General features: G+C 40.1%; 1 protein-coding gene across 4 annotated transcripts in view; it reads left to right on the forward strand.

Annotated features, from left to right (window-relative positions):
* The first annotated feature begins 404 nt into the window (after nucleotides 1–404).
* The window catches only part of clstn1 (calsyntenin 1), a 39,464-nt gene continuing 21,502 nt past the window's right edge, over nucleotides 405–18,366 (forward strand). For 2 of the 4 annotated variants that reach the window (XM_068733946.1, XM_068733948.1), the window contains exons 1-3: nucleotides 405–680; nucleotides 15,073–15,195; nucleotides 17,376–17,405. In XM_068733946.1, the coding sequence (XP_068590047.1) occupies nucleotides 599–680; nucleotides 15,073–15,195; nucleotides 17,376–17,405 (235 nt within the window). In that variant the 5' untranslated portion in view covers nucleotides 405–598. The remainder of the gene's footprint in view (nucleotides 681–15,072; nucleotides 15,196–17,375; nucleotides 17,406–18,366) is intronic. The other 2 variants (XM_068733947.1, XM_068733949.1) reach the window with 1 other exon arrangement.

Genomic DNA, 18,366 nt, shown 5'->3' on the forward strand with positions numbered 1-18,366 from the left:
TTATTGGTTTTTACGACAGTTGCCTGCTTTTTCACCTGGAAATTCAGCTTTGCTACCATGCAGGAACTCTAACTTAAAATCTTTAGGTTTTTTTATTTTTTATTTTTTTAGTTCTGACACAAAAACAAAGAGGGGGTAAATCTCTTCCATGAGGGTTTAGCAGGGCAAATCCTCATCTGATACATTATGTCTACTAGCTAAGGAAACACACTGTGTACTTTGTGTTTATTTGTGTATATCCTGTATGTACTTGTCTAACATAACGTATGGAATCAGTGGTTAGATATCACATACATAACTGTCATGGGGGACGCAAGAATGCATAACAAGAAAGGAATGTGTGTGATCAGTGTCATATAAATCTCCGACAGTCCATGAACGCAGCAAACTGCAAAACTGCAAGAGGAACGGTGATTGAAGCGGAGAGCACAGAAGAGCGGCGGCGGCGTCGACGGCCATCTTAGAGCTACCGTGGTAACAGACACTCATCTTCTGGATTTTATTCTATTGTTGGAGAAACATTCCGCCTGACTGACGGGGGGAAGAAGAAGGTTGTTTTTTTTTTTTACTTCGCCGGTCGGTTGAACTCCAAGTCGGGATGCGGTTCCGAGGGAATACACAATTTGCATCCGCTGTCGGAGTGGTCCTCGGACTATTATGTGCGGTGGAGGCAGCTAAAGGTAACTAAGATGGGATTTATACCCCGTTGTGTTGTGTCTCGCCTGTGCGTGTCAGACAGGTTTCTTTGTGCTTTGGACACGTTGGTGTTGGAGCGCCCCGGTTGTTCCCAGACGCACAGGGTTAAAACCAACGTTGTGCGTCCTGAGGGATGTTCAGTAACCTGTTCAGGGATGGTCCGCTCTGGAGCCGGATGGATGTGGTGGAGCAAGTGCATCCCGAGATACTGCATCCATTTAAATACTCCAAATCATGCACAATATTCTAACGACAGTGGTTTTCAGTGCGTAATCTTTCATCATTACGCGTTAAAAACGAAGCAGGCTACTTTGGAGACAATATCAAGGCCACGAAACGACCCCCTTCTGTCATCTGCATTCAGTCTATTTTTGGGCACTGGTTCCTTCTACTCGCTTCCAAGCAGATTTTTTTGTATCATTTAATTTAGCGTATGTCTCACGTTTTGCAGAGAGATTTGTTTTACTCGCTCGTGTCCAATGCTCTCTGTGCTCATCTCGTTTTTAAAATATATTTGAGTGCATCTGAATTCGGGCGAGTGATGATCTTTACCCCCCCCCCTTTTTTTTATTTATTTTTTATAGATTCCGTGTTAATAAACCGCACATGTTTTCTTTTCTTCAATTAGTAATCCTAATGCTTGGTTTGGCAACGTTGTGGACGGAGCTGGGTTGGCTACGCATTGCAGATCCTCCTCACGAGCCCCTGTTATGTCGTTGGATTTAATAATTTATGTGCTGTGATCACAGGCTTAAGTAGACAGCCCTCAGTAGGCCCGGGCCTACTTATGATCAGAGACTGTAGAAAGACCCGAACGTGCAACTCTTCCTTTGGAATGTCACTGATGGACACCATTGCACACCGAGGAGAGAGAGACCCGCTTCTATTTGCTGCAGGGCGGTCCACGTCCTCACAGCAGCTCAGACATGAACACCCTCACTGCGTGGATTTATAGACTGTGTTTGAACGTAAAACACAATCCACTGACTCCCCGGTGTGAGCTTCCTGTTTCAGGGTGTGTAGAGGTGCATATATTAGTCACTAGCCGTATCAGCATGCCTGGGCGGTCATTATGGCTGGAGGCCAGTGTGTGTGTGTGTGTGTGTGTGTGTGTGTGTGTGTGTGTCTGTGTGTGTTGTCTTCTTTTAATGTTACACCCCGTTTCATTCTCTACGAACAGGGATTATAGATACCCATAAATAAAGTCTGCACAGAGGGTTTCAAATCCAGCCATATTTGTTTCTTGTAGTGCACAGTTCTGGGAGGCTACCATTTGTAAAGCAGTAACTTCATCTTTCATCAAACAAAAGGAAAAAAGGCCTTCAGCACTTTGTTCTGTTGGTGTGTGCACCTGCTTACTTCCCTGTTCTTATCAGCACACGAGACCTGTGAAATCAGCATCTTGGTGAGGGCTTATCTTTTATTAACCAAAGGTCGCTCGCTTAATTTGTGCACCACTTCTTGTCACCTGCAGTCCAGCTTTGTGTTTTCATGGCTTGTTTTTTTTTTTTTTTAATTTATTACTCGTTGTAGCTGACATATACTCCTCTGGTTTTGGTTCTAGTTCTTGAATATTCTACTTTAGATGTCTAAATTGTTTGATTTTATCACTAGAGAACAGACTGAGCTTTGGCACATTCAGGTGAGTTTTTCGTTATGTAAGGGATGTTGATGTCGTGGTGACGACAAACCTTGAAGGATCTGTTAAAAAAAAAAAAAAGAAGAAGTTTTTGATACACATCAAAATTCTTACCTCGACTATATGATTCATTACACCGCCAGCAAGGAAATGTCAGTGTGTGTAAAACTGGTGCAAACACGTATCTTCTGTGGCAGGCCTGTTGAAGCCTCGCAGCATTTTAGGCTTTTTAACTCTTTAGTGTTGTCCACCGCTCTTAATGTTTCTTCTTCTGGAGTTTGACACTTGTTTTCCAGGTCTCGCGCATGTAATTCTTTCTTTTTCTTTAATGAGCAGCTGCTGGGTGTCTTCATGCTCTGGAGTCAAACATGAGGTCTGCTGAAATGCACGAGCTTCCGCTGTGCACACTCAGCCAGACAAAGGAAAAGCTGACTGTTGGGAAGTTTCTTGGCCCATTCATCATCGAATTAAGTAATTCTAGTTGAACAAATTGGACACCCTGCTTTGTGTGGCACTGAGTTAACATATGCGTTATTCTCACATTGCAGTAAAGAAGTACATATTACAGGTCAGGTGCTCTCTCCCGGTCTTCCTCGTCTTGCATTCACTGGAGAAGCCTACTGTTTTTTGTTTTTTTTATCTGAAAAATGCTGTAAATGATTATGATCATTTCATCAACTTATTTATAAATGTACTAATAAATTCAGCTGTTGTCTAAATGCTTATTCACAGGCTTTTCCAGTCGTACAGGTTGCCATCAGCTGCAGCAGCTTCACACACACACAAATTAGATAATAATAAAGAGGGTTCCAGAAAGCAAAATGTAAGATGACTGCCATCAGTGACGTAGTTGACACTGGGGGAAATAAATATGCTCACATTTTCTATTTTGTTGACACCAAACTTTTCTAGCTCCCAACAATCTGTGTGACGTAAGCCATCGTGCTATGTTATGGGAATCAGAAACTATGTGGATGCACACGGCTGACAATGACTACATTGTTCGACTCTCCCATGCAGCTCTTGTAACACTGTTGTAGGCCATCATTCAGCACCAGTTCACAGACTTGTTTCTCCTCAGAACTAACATCGTTAGACACCAACAGGATGATGGCTAATGACAGAAAATGTGTTCAGTTTCAGATGTTTAACTTTGAACATGTCAGGGCTTTTGTCAGCTGGTGAAACAAAAAGGAAAATGTCAGCTGTCATCACCGATGTGCCCCTCCAGGTGGTTTTGATTGATGGGATCAATTTCACTTGATGTTTAGTGAACTGCTCCACGTATTTCTCAGTGTCTTTGTCACTTCAAGATTCATGGCTTAATCATCATCAGTCATTGGACACAGATTCAACTAAAAAGGACATTAAAAAAATGTGCTGTTTTAATTCTGATTGGCTAATGGCGGCTATGATTTTTGATGAATACCTCAAGTCTGTCCAGGAATATTAGGGCTTTGTTTAAAGGGTGAATTTGGCAAAATCTCCAGTGAGCAGAATCATTGTCACTGAGTTATGGTCTGCTGCTGTACTAACTTACACACAAATGCCATCAAAATGTGCAGGAATTCAGAGTATTTGTTTGATTGGAATTTCACAATGTATTCAAGAGTATGGCAGTCGGTGAGATATATATATATATATATATATATATATAATCGGTCAATATGCCACGCCCACAAGATATTGGCAGCCAATTATTGGAAAACAAATTGAAACCTGAAACATTTTCTGAATAAACGTTGTAAGACTCAAATCAGAGGAAGATTGGATTAAATATAATAGGATGATTAAAATGATATCCGAGAACGTTGTAAAATGGTGGAATTAGTTTAATCGAACATGTGAGAGACCATCTCTCTGAGATTTGTCACAATGCAGACAATCTTAGGGAACAATAAGCCTCTACACCTCTACACCAATAGAGCCTTGTAACAGCCCCATGGATGCACTACCTTCAGTCAAACCTTATTACTCGCTCGTTGGGCCGTGGCCTACCTTTACACCTAGTTTAATTGAAATCTGTTTTTCTAGAGATATCCTGCTGAAAATCAAGAGAGGTAATGAAGGAGCTTTGCATATTGTTATTAAAGTGGGATTTCAAATTGATTACTGCTTCTGTGAAGTAGTTTAAAAACTATTGCCAAACATTTCACCCGATGTTGCCCTGAATAACAGTTTACTTGCCCTACACATAGGCCCTGTTCCTACAAGTTAACTCTTCCATTTTTAATTATTTATTCAGAGATTTCTCAGAGGAACAAAGGGCTCTTAGGCCCAGACTTTCGGGGTCGGGATCTTGACTAAGCGCGTCACAATGTGGTCACTGTTCGAAGGATCGCGACTACAGCCCCTCAAGAATGTGTATGTGAGATAATCCCCCGAAAGCGCTAACTTGTTGAAGCATTTAGATTTGGTAATGTGCCACTTAGTGCTGGAAAGATAGGCCATGAGAATACTGGACTCAATGTGGGTCGGTTGTGACTTTCCTGTCATCGGTGCCTCCACTGGCTGAATGGAGTCAGTGAACTGTCAAGAATGGGTCATTCAGTTGTGAATATTAAGTTGTGCCAGATGACTGCTAAGAACGAGTTTACATTCATGTGAGCCCTCGGTCCTGATGTTATGCATTGTAACTTCAAGTGCAAAGCAAAAAGTAATATTTAGAAATAAAAACACATTTTAAGTGTCAGAATATCAAGGATTTTAATGAATTTATTGTGTAATATCATTTAGTTAAACAGTCTGCTAACATTTATTTTACAGAAGCAGCATCTTGTGTAGATGATATTCCAATAAACCATCCAAATCAACACAAATTTTAATAGCAAAAATATCCTTTTCTTCCTTGAAATATCAAATTGGAAATTGAATACTCTGAAGTAATAGCCATGTCATTGTGTTATTAGTATTGGTGTGAGCGTAACAAAAAACCAGAGCAAACAGGTTTGGATTTGTTTATCTGGTTGTGTTACCTCCTCCCTTTAGTCCCATTGCTTCCAGGAGGAAAAACTGGCACTGCAGAGCTATTCACATTTGGGCGTGTCCACATTCAGATTTAGGCTCCATGGGAAACGACTAACCAAAAGAGCACATTACCTGCCGCAGGTCAGCTGCACCCGTCTGCCTGTGCAGAGTTGCAGCCGCCTCACTCTCACTTCTCCACTCTCACTGGCTCTTTTGTGCCGCTCTCACACACACAGAGAGGCGATTGAGTTCCCCCCCCCCCTCCACCTCTCTTCTAGCACTACGGTCATCCAGAGTGTGTTGCTTCTGTCGGGTGGTTGAGACGGCGTGGGGGACAAACAAATGTTGTTGCCTGGCAGGCAAACTGAGAGGCTCTCCTGTGTGAGCAGGGTGTTTGGGGAGTGAGGGCCCCTGAGGTCTGGGTTTCCTCTTTAGGGTCCCTGGAACAGTCCCCTGTCTGTGATGGAGGTGGCTTGCATCAACAAGCTGAGAAGCTTTTTAAGGCAAGACAAACAGAGAAGTGTGCCCACTGTTTCAAAACCGTGAGCAGATTGTCCATTGATTATTCCACGGCATTAAGAGAGCCACTCACCAGCACAATTGAAGACATCGCTTGGAATCACATTTGCATGCACCTCATGCCTTCAACTCGCAATTTCTGTTTGATATTTCTGTCTGACATCAATAAGTCCTGAAGGGGCCCTGTGGTTGTTGTCGAAAGCTCCTTCTGGCAAGCACAGAGTAGTTAGAAATCAGTCCACAGCTGGAATTGCCTACTGCTCACATACTCTAAAGGCAGTAGATGTAAGTGGTGCATTTTGCGTATTCGTTTGTATTTTTTTTATTTTTTTGCCGTCTCCCTGGAAACACCTCAAGGTCTAACTATCACCTGAGCACAGACTCGGCCTTCTCTTTTACTCGGTGTGCTGCCGCAACTAATGGGACAAATATGAAAAACATCCTGGCTACAGTGAGCCTTTGATTTCGTCTCAAAGAATACAAAAAGACAGCCTGCACACTCTGCTCGTAGACTGTGCTGACAGCCACTTATGTGGTCTGTGATTGGCAGGTTTTGCTATTCTTCCTAAATTTGGGTAGTCAAACATTTGCACAATGAGCATCGACTGGTTATTCAGTATTTTTAAATCAAAGGTAAATACATGCTGCACCAGCTGCTCCGTATGTGATTTATGTAAACATGTTCACACTGTTTGCTGTCGGTATGATAGTTTAGTAGTCTGAACTCTCTAAGGACATGTGAGTCACAAGATGATAAAATGGTTTCAAATAGATACTTGAACCATTATTGCTCTTAAGAGTTAAGTGTTGCTCAGTAACGGAGGTTGGTGCGGTAGAGCTTCACATTTGCATGTAATCAAAGAAGATGAAGATCTGCGGGCCGTCGGACATCAATGAAGCAGAGCTCCACAACACGTCACACGCCTGACACTTGGCTGCACCATCGTCATTACACAACGTGCCCTCAGAGGCTCCCGGGCATCATCAGGCTCCAACTACAGACTGATCATCTGCTGCAGCGATGCTGCTGCAATCTGGAGAGCCGTGGTTCTGTTCCTCTGACTCTCCCTGGGTGAGCACTAGCTAGCGGCAGTAGTGAGGGTTACACAGATGCTGGACACGTGCAAAGCTTTTTGCTCCATTAAGAGACATTACAGCAGTGTCATGAACGGAAAGATAGTGTGTACAGCCATCCTGTTGAATCTCAGGATTAGCAGGATCTATTGTGACCCGAACATTCCCGCAGGAAGTGTTTCATCACGGTTAATAGGTCAGACTGTAAAGGTTAGGCTTCAATAACACAGCGAGGCAACCGTAAAGGGGCTTTGTCTTTGTGTTCATGTGAATAGTCGGTGTTACCCCGTTCTTTGTGGGTTCATGAAATAAGTCAGAGATGGCATCACACTGTTCAATATGTGCCTCCACAGAAAACTTTTCAACCTTGAAAGTGTTCGTTGGAGATTTATATTTTTGATTGTTGGTGTTGTTGACAGATGGCAACTGACTATCTTGTCTCCCTATTAGCATTGCAATGTTATTTCTGCAGTAATGATTCTGTATTTTTTTCACACTTTATTAAAACCATATCCATTAAAGATACAATATACAAACTCACTCCAAACTAAACGCAGCTAAAAATAATGTTGATTGATTAACAGCAACACCTTTCTGTATAATGCAATACATTTCAACAGCGCCACAAACTACATTCCCCAAAACCATGCAGGTGAATAACAGTTTCAACAAAAACTGAACATCATGACCTCCATGAACGTAGGATGTATTGCAGGACTGTTGTAACGTTGTGTAGACTGTTAGTTTTAACAAGGTGTACCTAATAAACTGCGTACATTAATCATATTAGTTCATACTGAATATTTTATTCTTTTCTTCAGAGATTTGAACAATGTGCCAATACAGCAAAAACAAGAGGAGGCAGTCTGTTACATGACAAAGCATTAGTGGTGTAACAGACCAGGTTAATAACCATCACAGTGTGAAATAAAGTTTCACTGACATTGTAAACAAGCAGCCTGTGTTTAAATTGTCAGGAGAAGAGCTAGTAAGGTTAGCAGCATCGCTAATGGCCAGCGAACAAAGGTTCTGTTCGCTTACATCATGATGCGTTCAGGCTCTGTTCACTGAAGATGAGTATTGGGCGAAGGTAAATTAGAACCGTTACATACTCCCATAAAAATGTAGTGTTTGTGAGGAACTTGAATAAATCCAGTTGTTTGAAGGAAATGTCTTCACAACAACATAAATAGATATTAGAGATGAATTATGAGCTGTTAACACTAGCTCTAAGAAGATTATAATAAATCATTAAAATGGCTGACAAGATTTGTTTTAATCCATAAAAATACAATCTTTTATTTCCTAATCATTTAAATTGTAGTTTTATGAAAAAGAAAAATACTATAGATGACTAACAAAGTAAAACGATACAATTTAGAATTCTTGATGGTTTACGCTATCTGCAAATATGGATCTCTTAAAATTTAATTTGCTTCATTTTTTTTCTTTCGTGCTGATGCTAATCTGTGACTCTCAACTGTGTTACGAGCCGAACCGTGAGTTTTATGATCTGTTGCACCGCTACAAGTAAGCATAATTTTAACGAGCAATTTATTTGAAAGCATTAATGGTCTGTTAAAATTTGCACTTTGGTGCAAAAGAGTGCACAGCTGAGGTGACAGAGACATAGAGCTGATCAGTAGATGGCTTGGCACGGCAAAGCTTGGCATCCACAGTCACACGTAGCACTTTATCCTTGTCCACCTGTGTCAGGTGTCAGCCATGTTTCAACCCTCTCCAAAAAGGTCTTGTTCCCTGAGTCCTGCCTCTGTTTATCATTTCAACATCTTAAAAGTCGATTCCCTGGTGTTGGCAGGACACCTTTGCTCATATCATTGTATCATGCTCTCATTAGACGTGCATAATAAAAATTTGGCAGCCTCCGTTGCTTGACCTTGTCTGTGAATGAGGTAGATGCATCCCATTATAGGATTAAGTGTCATTGGCTATATTTGCTGCGTAACAGGATTGCACACTAGGTACTGTGTTGTCGAATGTCGGGCTGTAAGTGGGTCCGGTAGCCGGCCATCTGTGCTCGTACTAACAGCTTGACATGCGTTTGTCCGCAACTTCTGACGACTCATTCATTTCTCAAAGGCTTCTTAAATTGTTTTATTTTGCCTGTATCTGCTCATATAGGGTTGAGTCTGTTTGGTACTGGATACAGTATGAAGTAGAGGTCATTTTTTGTTGGATTGTTTAGATAAACATTGTTTTTTTTTAGACGTGGTTCATTCAATCGTCAGCGTGTGGGATGACACTACTGGGTTCATATTTATTATTTAGCAAGAGGACAACATCAGCCCATTATATCTGTGTATTTATATCCTAACTCATCTAATATTTATACTTAAGCCAATGGCTTCTCTGTGCTATAAATATGATGGCGGGTCACTGTAGTCCAGTCCTGAAACCCACAATGTATGCTTGTGGGTGATTGATCTAAAATCTATGAGGCCAGCCCCCTTTTTCTTTATTTCTTACTTTTTTGGCCTTTACTGTTCTCCAATCAGTCTGCAGGCTTTAAATGGAACTAATGAAGTACCATCATTACTGTGTGTTCCTGAAGGCATCTTGTAAAGCATTTTCTTCTTTTCAGCTGTTATATTCAATATACAGACATTATATCTTTAGTGGCAGATTCTCACTGAATCACTCTGCTCTTCTTGTCTTTAGTTTTGAGGCATGCTTTAGTCTAACATTGACCCACAGTCAATGTTCTACATTATTAGAACTGAAACACTTAATCCATTAGTTGATCAAAAGAAAATAAATCTGCAATTATTTTGATAATTCATTATTTATTCAAGTCATTTATCTTTTATTTAAAACACCAATTTTCCAAGAGTTTCCAGAGTCTTGAATTTTAGGATTTGCTTCGGGCTTTTGCACAAACAATAGCAAGTAGTACTCTGAGTTGTGGCATTTTATAAATTAAGCAAATAAATGGACAGAATATGTGACACACATCTGTATCAGATAATTATTTATTAAGATGACATTTTCATCAATTTACAGCGGATAAGACACACAAACGTTCCTCAAGAATCAACGTTCCTCAAGCATCTTCTGCAGCATGTCGGGGATCTTGATCAGTTTGTTGACTATTTATTAGAAGTCGAGAGATTCCTCTTGAATCATCTGCTTTTATGTGAGTGAAGGGCTGAGTCTGCAGGTTGTAATTGGGCTAGTAGTGAGTATACATTGCATTAGATGAATTGCTTTTCTAATTAAGTTAAATGAAGAAAGTGTCAGTCTTCCTCGATAAACATGCTGCAGCAGCGGCCTCCTCCTCAGACTGCCTCAAACATCTGAAAGCCTCTTTCCTAATCTCATTCCATTTTAACTCATAAAGCCTCCCCTCTTGATAAAAAACACTAGTCCCTCCCTAACAATACAGAGTCTCACTTATATAATCATAGAAATCTTATCTTCTTGCTAGTATGTAATACATCACCCAGTTTCCAAGAATAAGGCTGTCTGTATTTGTGTAAGTAATATCTTTGTGGCTCTGTGTCAGATCTTCACAGCAGAACAAATGTTCTTCCCATTCACTGCAGGTTTGCAGGGGGATGATGAAGCTGTCTTGTCAAACAGGCCTTGTTGGCAATTTCACGCAATGTATGTGAGAATTTCACGCTTTAAATAAAATTGTGCTTTAGATTTTGTGTGTGTGTGTGTGTGTGTGTGTGTGTGTGTGTGTGTGTGTGTAACGGTTTGCTTTTGAATTTGTGTATCTGTGACACGTTTTCTGCTCCACTTTTTGCCATCTGTGAGCATATCTGCATCATTTCTTTTTCTTTTTCAATTGATTTGTGCTGCCGATCTCAGACCACCGTTGGGATACAGTGTCTTCTGTCAGACTTTGCTTGACTTCACAGCACATAGCAGGCTTTTGCTTGTTTACAGTGGATAAAATGCACTTTCTAGAGTAAAACTATATTTCAAGGTCCTTGCTCATCAGTCAAGTTGGAGATAAATGTTCTACAAAAGGACATGGTGCTTTTCGAATTATGGGGAAATTACATTTAACTAGTCCAGATGGGAAGGGCACAGGCAGACAGCCATCTTGGTTAGTTAATTTGTGGTTACTGGTCAGGATTAAGCTGAAATGAACCTGCTGAAGCTTTGAGAATGCAGCTTGATGTTGTACCATTCAGTGCCGGGCCTGGTTCAGTGCACCTCAGTGCTCGAGGCTGAGAGCTACTCAAATGTGTCAAATATGAGACCCACATGTAACCTGGCTCACAGTTACTGTGACTTTGTGGAAGCTAAAGCAGATTATTGTAGTAGTCTGGCCCGGCAGGTCACAAGACGTTCTGCAGTGATGATTTATTGGGCTTAATTCAAAACAACTCGTTCTTACTAACCAAAGACACTTAAGTTCTCACTACATTCAGTACATTTCTCTATTTCTCAGCCATGTATTTTTTTTTTTAGATAACTAGGAATTGAAACATTATTCAATTATTTAAGGCTGCAGCACATTTAATGTTTATTAAGCCATACGAACACATATACTTTTTGCATTTTGACAAACTTCGAAGGCTTCTCTTCTTCAGACAAACCTTTCTCACTGGAAAAAATGGGTTTGGTGGGTGACTAATTCCTTTTGGTGCACACATTCCACTAGCCCTGTGCAAGTAGCTTGTAATTCATTTTTCGTTGATTGCGTTTGCTAATCACGGACTGAGAATTACACTAAATTATGTAAAGACACACAACGCAAGTCATTTGCTTCGCTGAAATTGGATTTGGTAGATTGACATTTACAGTCGCCTGAAAACATCCTCATCATTTATTTATGCTTTTGTAGGTTTTTATTTGTATCTGGTTTCAGTCTGAAGCTCATAATATAATTGTAGCACACATTGTGTTATTGAATATAAGGCGTCTTCCTATTTATTAGTCAGATGATGAATGTTTGATGTCGAGGCTTTCTGCAGCATGGCACACTGCTGCAGAATTAGACTATGCAAAACATATTTCAATTAGGATTTAACTCTTAAGATGTCTGCCATTAATTCTGGATGTACTTTCAGTATTTTCAGGAGCTTTTTGGGTTAGTTAGAAACAACCTATAAAAGTTTGTTAAATGAGGAGTATATCACTTTTATTATCAGACATTAAAATATACTATATTACATTCCATCACTTCAGTCAGAATTGGACAAAAGTGACTTTCGAATATTTGTTCTAAAAAACACATATTTTTGAATTAAAAATATCATTTTACTACAGGCCGTAGGTACAGTTCTGGAAGCATTATAAGCGCACAGGTGCCTACAACATTTTTGTTTGGCAGCATCAGCAAATGCTTGGATGGCACAGTAATGAATCCACTGTCTATTTAAGTAATGCTGCTTGTTGAGATGAATGTTGTACTCAGAGTGTATCATTGTGTGCAAGTAATTGGATCAATATGGACTGGAGGGTGTGCTTCAGTTTGTAATGAGGCTGGTAACATTGAGCATTGCTATTCACATATCCTTCGACCAGTTTTTGGAGGTGTCGGCAAAAGCAAAAAATGTAAAAATATGAATTTCATGATTTTGCCACATGTAATACGTACGCGGTAGTGGTGCAACGGATCGTAAAACTCACGGTACAGACCAGAGTCACGGATCAGATCACAGATCGGATCAGCACAAAAGAAAAAAAGGAGCACGTTTTTTTCATTCATTGATTATCCATATTGGCAGATACAGATCCTTTTTTTGTTTGGTTATAGCAGCTGTTTTCTTTGTCAACGTCCCAAAAATCATTTCAACCGCTCTGAAATCAGTAAACCATAAAATATTCTCAATGTTATACTTTTACTTTGTTATAGTAATTTATAGTGTGTTTTTTTCTTCATAAAAACACACAAAGGAAATAAAAGATTGTATTTTTATTGATTTAATGATATATTATATTCTGCTTAGAGATAGTGTTAGGAAGGTAAACAGCTCATAATTCATCAAGATCGGTGAATAGAAAAGCATGAATGGAGATGTCCTGATCATATATTTTTACTGAATATTGGAGGATATAGATCATCAGTAAAACTTTATTTCACACTGTGATGGTTGACCTTAAACTATGTAATTAATCTGCGGTCCACATGCGTGCCGAACCGTGAGAGAGGATCCGTACGGATCGACAGTGGTCAGTTACACCACTAGTACACGGTGGTAATTAAAACTGCTACTAACTAATTTTTTATCAATTAATCTGTTAACTATTTTACCAATCAGTCGATTTATCTAAACGATACATTTTCTTCCAATAAATCTAATTGACCATTTTTATTTAAGTTAATTTTATTTTGACTGTAGGCCATTGTATAACGCAGCACAAAACAAAATATGCTACCACAGGCATCTTAAATAGGGATATTGTAATGGAGTATCAAATTATGCTTCCCATATTCATACAGTACACTTACACCTTAATTAAAATCAAAAGACTCGGCAAGGCAGCATGAAACACCGTAACACACTAGCTATGTGTCACTGCAGCATGAACAGTAGCCTATGTACACGTAGATTAACCCAGTCTCCCTGCATGCGGCAACTATACATACACTCACTGTGTTTACATGCATGCACACAAATACATAGTAATCAGATAAGGACAATAGTTTCATTTAGCTACACTGAGGTACTCCCATAAACAGAATTCTTATCAATTCTGATTTTCTGAGATAATTGAGTTAGTATGTACTTCTTATTATTAATTACAAGAAGATGTAATTGTGTATCAGACAATATTTTGATGTATGATTTCATCACTGTATGATACCATTGAAAGGCAATAAATTATCATATTGAAATAAGTTGTAAATGTGTTTTTCTCATGAGTGCTTTTGGTTGAATAATAACAAAATGGGCCTTATGATGGCAAACTTAGCTGTTTGAGGAATTTTAATTTTAGAAGCTCAGCAGTGCAACCTTGTCCTGCAGTAGAATAATTAAGAGGAGAAAATGCTCACCAGGCGTGTAATTCATGTTTAACGTATATGCTAAAAGTCATATATTTGTCTCAGTCTTATTCACACAGAACATTAATCAGGACATTAGCCATCGGTTGCTGTTGCAGCTTTATTGCAGCTTTTTGAGCATATTAAACGTTCTAGAAAAGGCCCACTTGTAGTGCTTTAATATTTCACTCCCAGAGATCTCATCATGTGTGCTTTCATACTTCTGACAACTTAAATACATTTGTACCCAATGTGCTCTGTGGTGATGATTTCATCAAAAAGGAGAGCTACTTGTAAATAGATCATGCATAAAGGAATAATGTAATTGTTGCAGTCTGCATCCCTGATTAGCATATGCTCAATATGATATTGTGCCTGGTCCAGCGTTCCTATCACCCACAGTGAGCTGTCAGCCAGAGTTAGCCTCACCTTTGCAGATCAGTAGCAGAGGAAGGCCGTCCTCTCCCTCCTGCTCTAGAGTGAGGACATATTGGTTGTAAGAGAGCTGCATCTCCCCTGCGTCCACGCTGTTTACTAAACCAGCCCAAATATGTCACTCACGGCAGCTTTTTCTGCAGCCGCCAGCTACAACAGAGTCCTGTGTGCAGCTTGGATGCTTCCCAGGCCAACTAGCACACAAAGGCAGGCTGTACACAGCCCCACTGCTGCTCCACAAACTGGCCTGAAAGTCACAGCCAGAGCCTTTATCATTCATGTGACGCTCCTGTCAAAAGTCATTACCTGATATGGATTATGGTATTGCCTGTGTCTTGGACTTTAGGTACAGTTTTGATGAATCCAAAGGTATAACATTAGCGCATTGGATGGAGAACAATGTGCAATGGAGGGTCAAGAGCAGCAGATGTTCACTCCACCAAATGTTGCACAGCTTGGCTCATGGCTGCATGTTCCTGTTGAGGGTTGATCCCTTCACTGTGTGTGATGCTTCTAAAAATAATATGAAAAGCATCCAAAACGTCATTAAACGTGTACTCAAGCTGCATTGGGAAGAAAGATAAAAGTCAAAGTAGCAACTTGAGAAAACGCAGATGAAATCTGATTATTAAAAGAACAGGAAAAGAAAGTAAATTGCTTCCTAGTTCTGGTGAGAGAAAAACAATTAGCCAACCAGGACATCGCAACTCGGCCATATTATTTGTACAGACTTTTTTTTTTTTTCTAGACACTGACTTTTGCTCTCTCTGTTTCTCAGTCAATAAGCACAAACCATGGATCGAGACGACATACCACGGGATCGTAACGGAAAACGATGACAAAGTACTTCTGGACCCTCCTCTAATTGCACTGGACAAGGATGCTCCTCTACGCTACGCAGGTGAGAGAGGAGGTTTAATGATGCGGCTGCTATTCCTTCACTCCCCCAGCTTCGCTTCACCTGGAATAACTCATTATACAATTAATAAAAAAGAAAAACATACTGATTGCTCTGTGCCATTAAAGCTTTGAGATTATGTTATGTATATAAAAAGCTTCACTTTACATTTTTTTATTGTTATATTTTACCAGCATAGTTTCATATCATAGAAGTGCAACCCTGAATCTAGCCTCAGCGTAATGCTTTCATTTCATTATATCTGTGATATAGTTTATATTTGAGATTAAATGTTTGTACAAATCGGTAGTGAATGAGAAAATAAATGTACTTATTGTTAAATAATCATTAAATGCACACCTGGGAGTGGACTGTGGCATTTTCATGACATGCCTGCCATACTGACACACAGCTGGCACCCATATCCTCCAGATTGGCCCTTTTTGATATTCAGATCAAAATGCACTCGTATACTTTCATGTATTTCAGCACAGTTTAGTGTGCTTTATGTACCAAGGCAGCGTTCGCTCTGGGGTTTTTAATCACACCAGGATTGACTCTGGCAAACATTCAAAGCACGCAGCACTGGAAATGATTTTCCACATCACATGAGCTGTGTGTGATCTTTAGTCCGCGAGTCTCTTCACACTCTTGCGCTCTTACTCCACTTGATAAGGACAATTTAAAAAAATGTCAGATTACTTCTCCGATTTGGCAAGTCAGTCTTTAACGTCCACTTGCCTACCGGAGGGGATGCCACATGTAATATTCTTCACACAGTTATGTGAAATCTGATTGTTCTCAAGAGCTGACCGACCCGGCAGTTTTTAAGGTGGACAGTTTCAGCATTTTCTGAAGGGTTAGGGAGTTGGAATAGTATGCCCATTCTCTGCATGATGCTTGTTTCCTTTCACAGTAAATTAGCGGTGAATACAGAGCTTGGTGCTCCCACTTCTTTCAGCTGGGGCTCCGTTTTTTCTTTGCAAACGGGCCGCGTGTCCCTGTGAACTGGCTCTCTTGAGACAGAGCAAGCAATCTGGCTTCACGTGTCAGTAAGGGTGACCAGCTTTGTCGTGCCGGCCTCCTTCTAGTAGGTTCCATCTGTGCCAACAAACAAGGTTCACTGTAAAGCTGACCCGCAGGCCAAAGAAGCCCAATCACAAGCTCTCCTGTCAGATTACTGTGAATGTGAGAATATTTAGCATGAATGAGGATCTACGACAAGGTAACGTGAGAATGAGCTTTGTGTTCATGGATGACGAGCCGGGAACACAAAGTAGGGAGCATATTCCTGCCAGATCTGGGTTATTTCATTAATGTAGGCAACACATTGGCCAGTTAACGTTATCCTATTATAATTCACTCTATGTATTTAGTGCCAGCGGTTAAATGACCACTAAATTCAGTGCGTAACAATCGCTGTGATGGCCGACCCTGAGCTGAGCCGAGAGGCCTGTGTGACCGGTGAGAAGCGGAGGAATTCCTGAAGCCCTGGTGTGAGCTGGTCATTAGAGCTATGCTGAACACGGAGGCCCTCAACTCCCACTGCATGACTGGCCCTGAACAGCAGTCCCTAATGTGAAATCCATTTCTAATTGTTGACGAGGTGAAAACTAAATGACCAGGACCAACCCACTGGAGGCCCTGACAGGGCTTTAAAACAAACAGCTAAGCAGAAAAGGACTTCATTCACTTCATCATTTGGAAGATTGTACTATGAAGTTGCTTCTTATCTTATAGAATTAATTTTATAATTATTATCAGAGTGACTTAAGCAATCCATCCACCAGAAAATATATGAGCAGTGTTTTGAGAAGTGAAACAAACTTGTTGAAGGACAGACTCTCCAGAATCCCTGAAAATCCCTAAAACCGGAGATTTCTGTTGCTTGTAATTGGATGTTCTGTCACTTTTCACTAGTTGTTTCTTCTAAAAAGAATCGCTGAGCCGTTAATAAAACTGCAAACACTTTGACACAACCGGCTTTTCATAAATGTTTTAATCCTTTCTTTCTTTCAACTGGCTGAAGAAGCTTTACTTGTGAGAAACTTACTATATATTCTGCTGGTGATTTTGTAAGCTTATTGCGTAGACTGTGCTTCTTTCCTGTCCTCTGTGTTTTCTCTGAAATTCTAACTCTTCTTTTAACTGACCTGGGTTTATCTTCTCTCCCTTCCTTGTAGAGAGTTTTGAGGTGACCCTCACCGAAGAAGGTGATCTTGGGCTCTTTCTTCTGCCTTGTGCTTAGTTGTTACTATTAACCCACTAACGCAAAAACAGCATCCACACTTTTACACAGAAACTCCCGCCATGCTCTGTAATCTCCCCATTTGGTTTTTTTTCGCGATTTTATGTTTTACTCACCCTCAATTTTTTGGACTTCCAACAGCTGGATGAAAAGTGTGATGTGGGGCTGACTTTACTTAGAAATATCTGTGCATGAGACATCCATTGCAGTTTGCAGACCCTAACAGTTTTTCAGCTGTCACCAGGAAACAGAAAGCTGCTTTAAAACAGGAGTTTTCAGTCACTTTGCTGCCATTTTGTCCAGTCCAATTCTTTCAATTAAAAAAAATATGGATGGAAAAGCCAATTTTTGACACATTTAGTAATAAATTAAAATCTGAAAGGACACAAGATGATCTCACAACTTCTTAACACACATTGAAGCAGAAATTGACACCGTAATTGGTATTTAAAGAGGATAATAGCTCTGAAAATGTCTTTAAAAGGCATCATCCATTGTTGTGGTGTCTCTCTGTGACCTATCAGATCTATGCGGGTACAGTGACTCCTGTGGACTTTTCTGACATTAAAGTCTTCAACTGAAAGCTGCTGAGATTGTTAACTAATGCAAACTCTCTCTGCTACAAAGTTTCTGTTGTTGCATCTTTGCCTCAGTGGATCTCTTGAGTTAATTCTCCACCACTAATCTACCATTAGCATGGCTGCAGTTGTCATTTGATGTGGATGTCAAGCAAGTTGATATTTCTAACCCCAGTTCTCATCCAGTACGTTTTGTTTGAATACTGTTATAATAGCCGTTAGGTTCTTCTATGATTTCATTTTATTTGATTCATTTTGCAGTAGTTTTGGGTGAGAGGCGAAATTACACAGGAAGACTTTCTTTGGTTAAGAAAAAATATTTTCGGTGGTGTTGGCTGAGAGTTTTTT

Source organism: Cebidichthys violaceus, unplaced genomic scaffold, assembly GCF_023349555.1.
Source record: "Cebidichthys violaceus isolate CVI_PGR_0920_01 unplaced genomic scaffold, fCebVio1.0.p SCAF_6, whole genome shotgun sequence".
In the NCBI taxonomy this organism is placed as follows: domain Eukaryota; kingdom Metazoa; phylum Chordata; class Actinopteri; order Perciformes; family Stichaeidae; genus Cebidichthys; species Cebidichthys violaceus.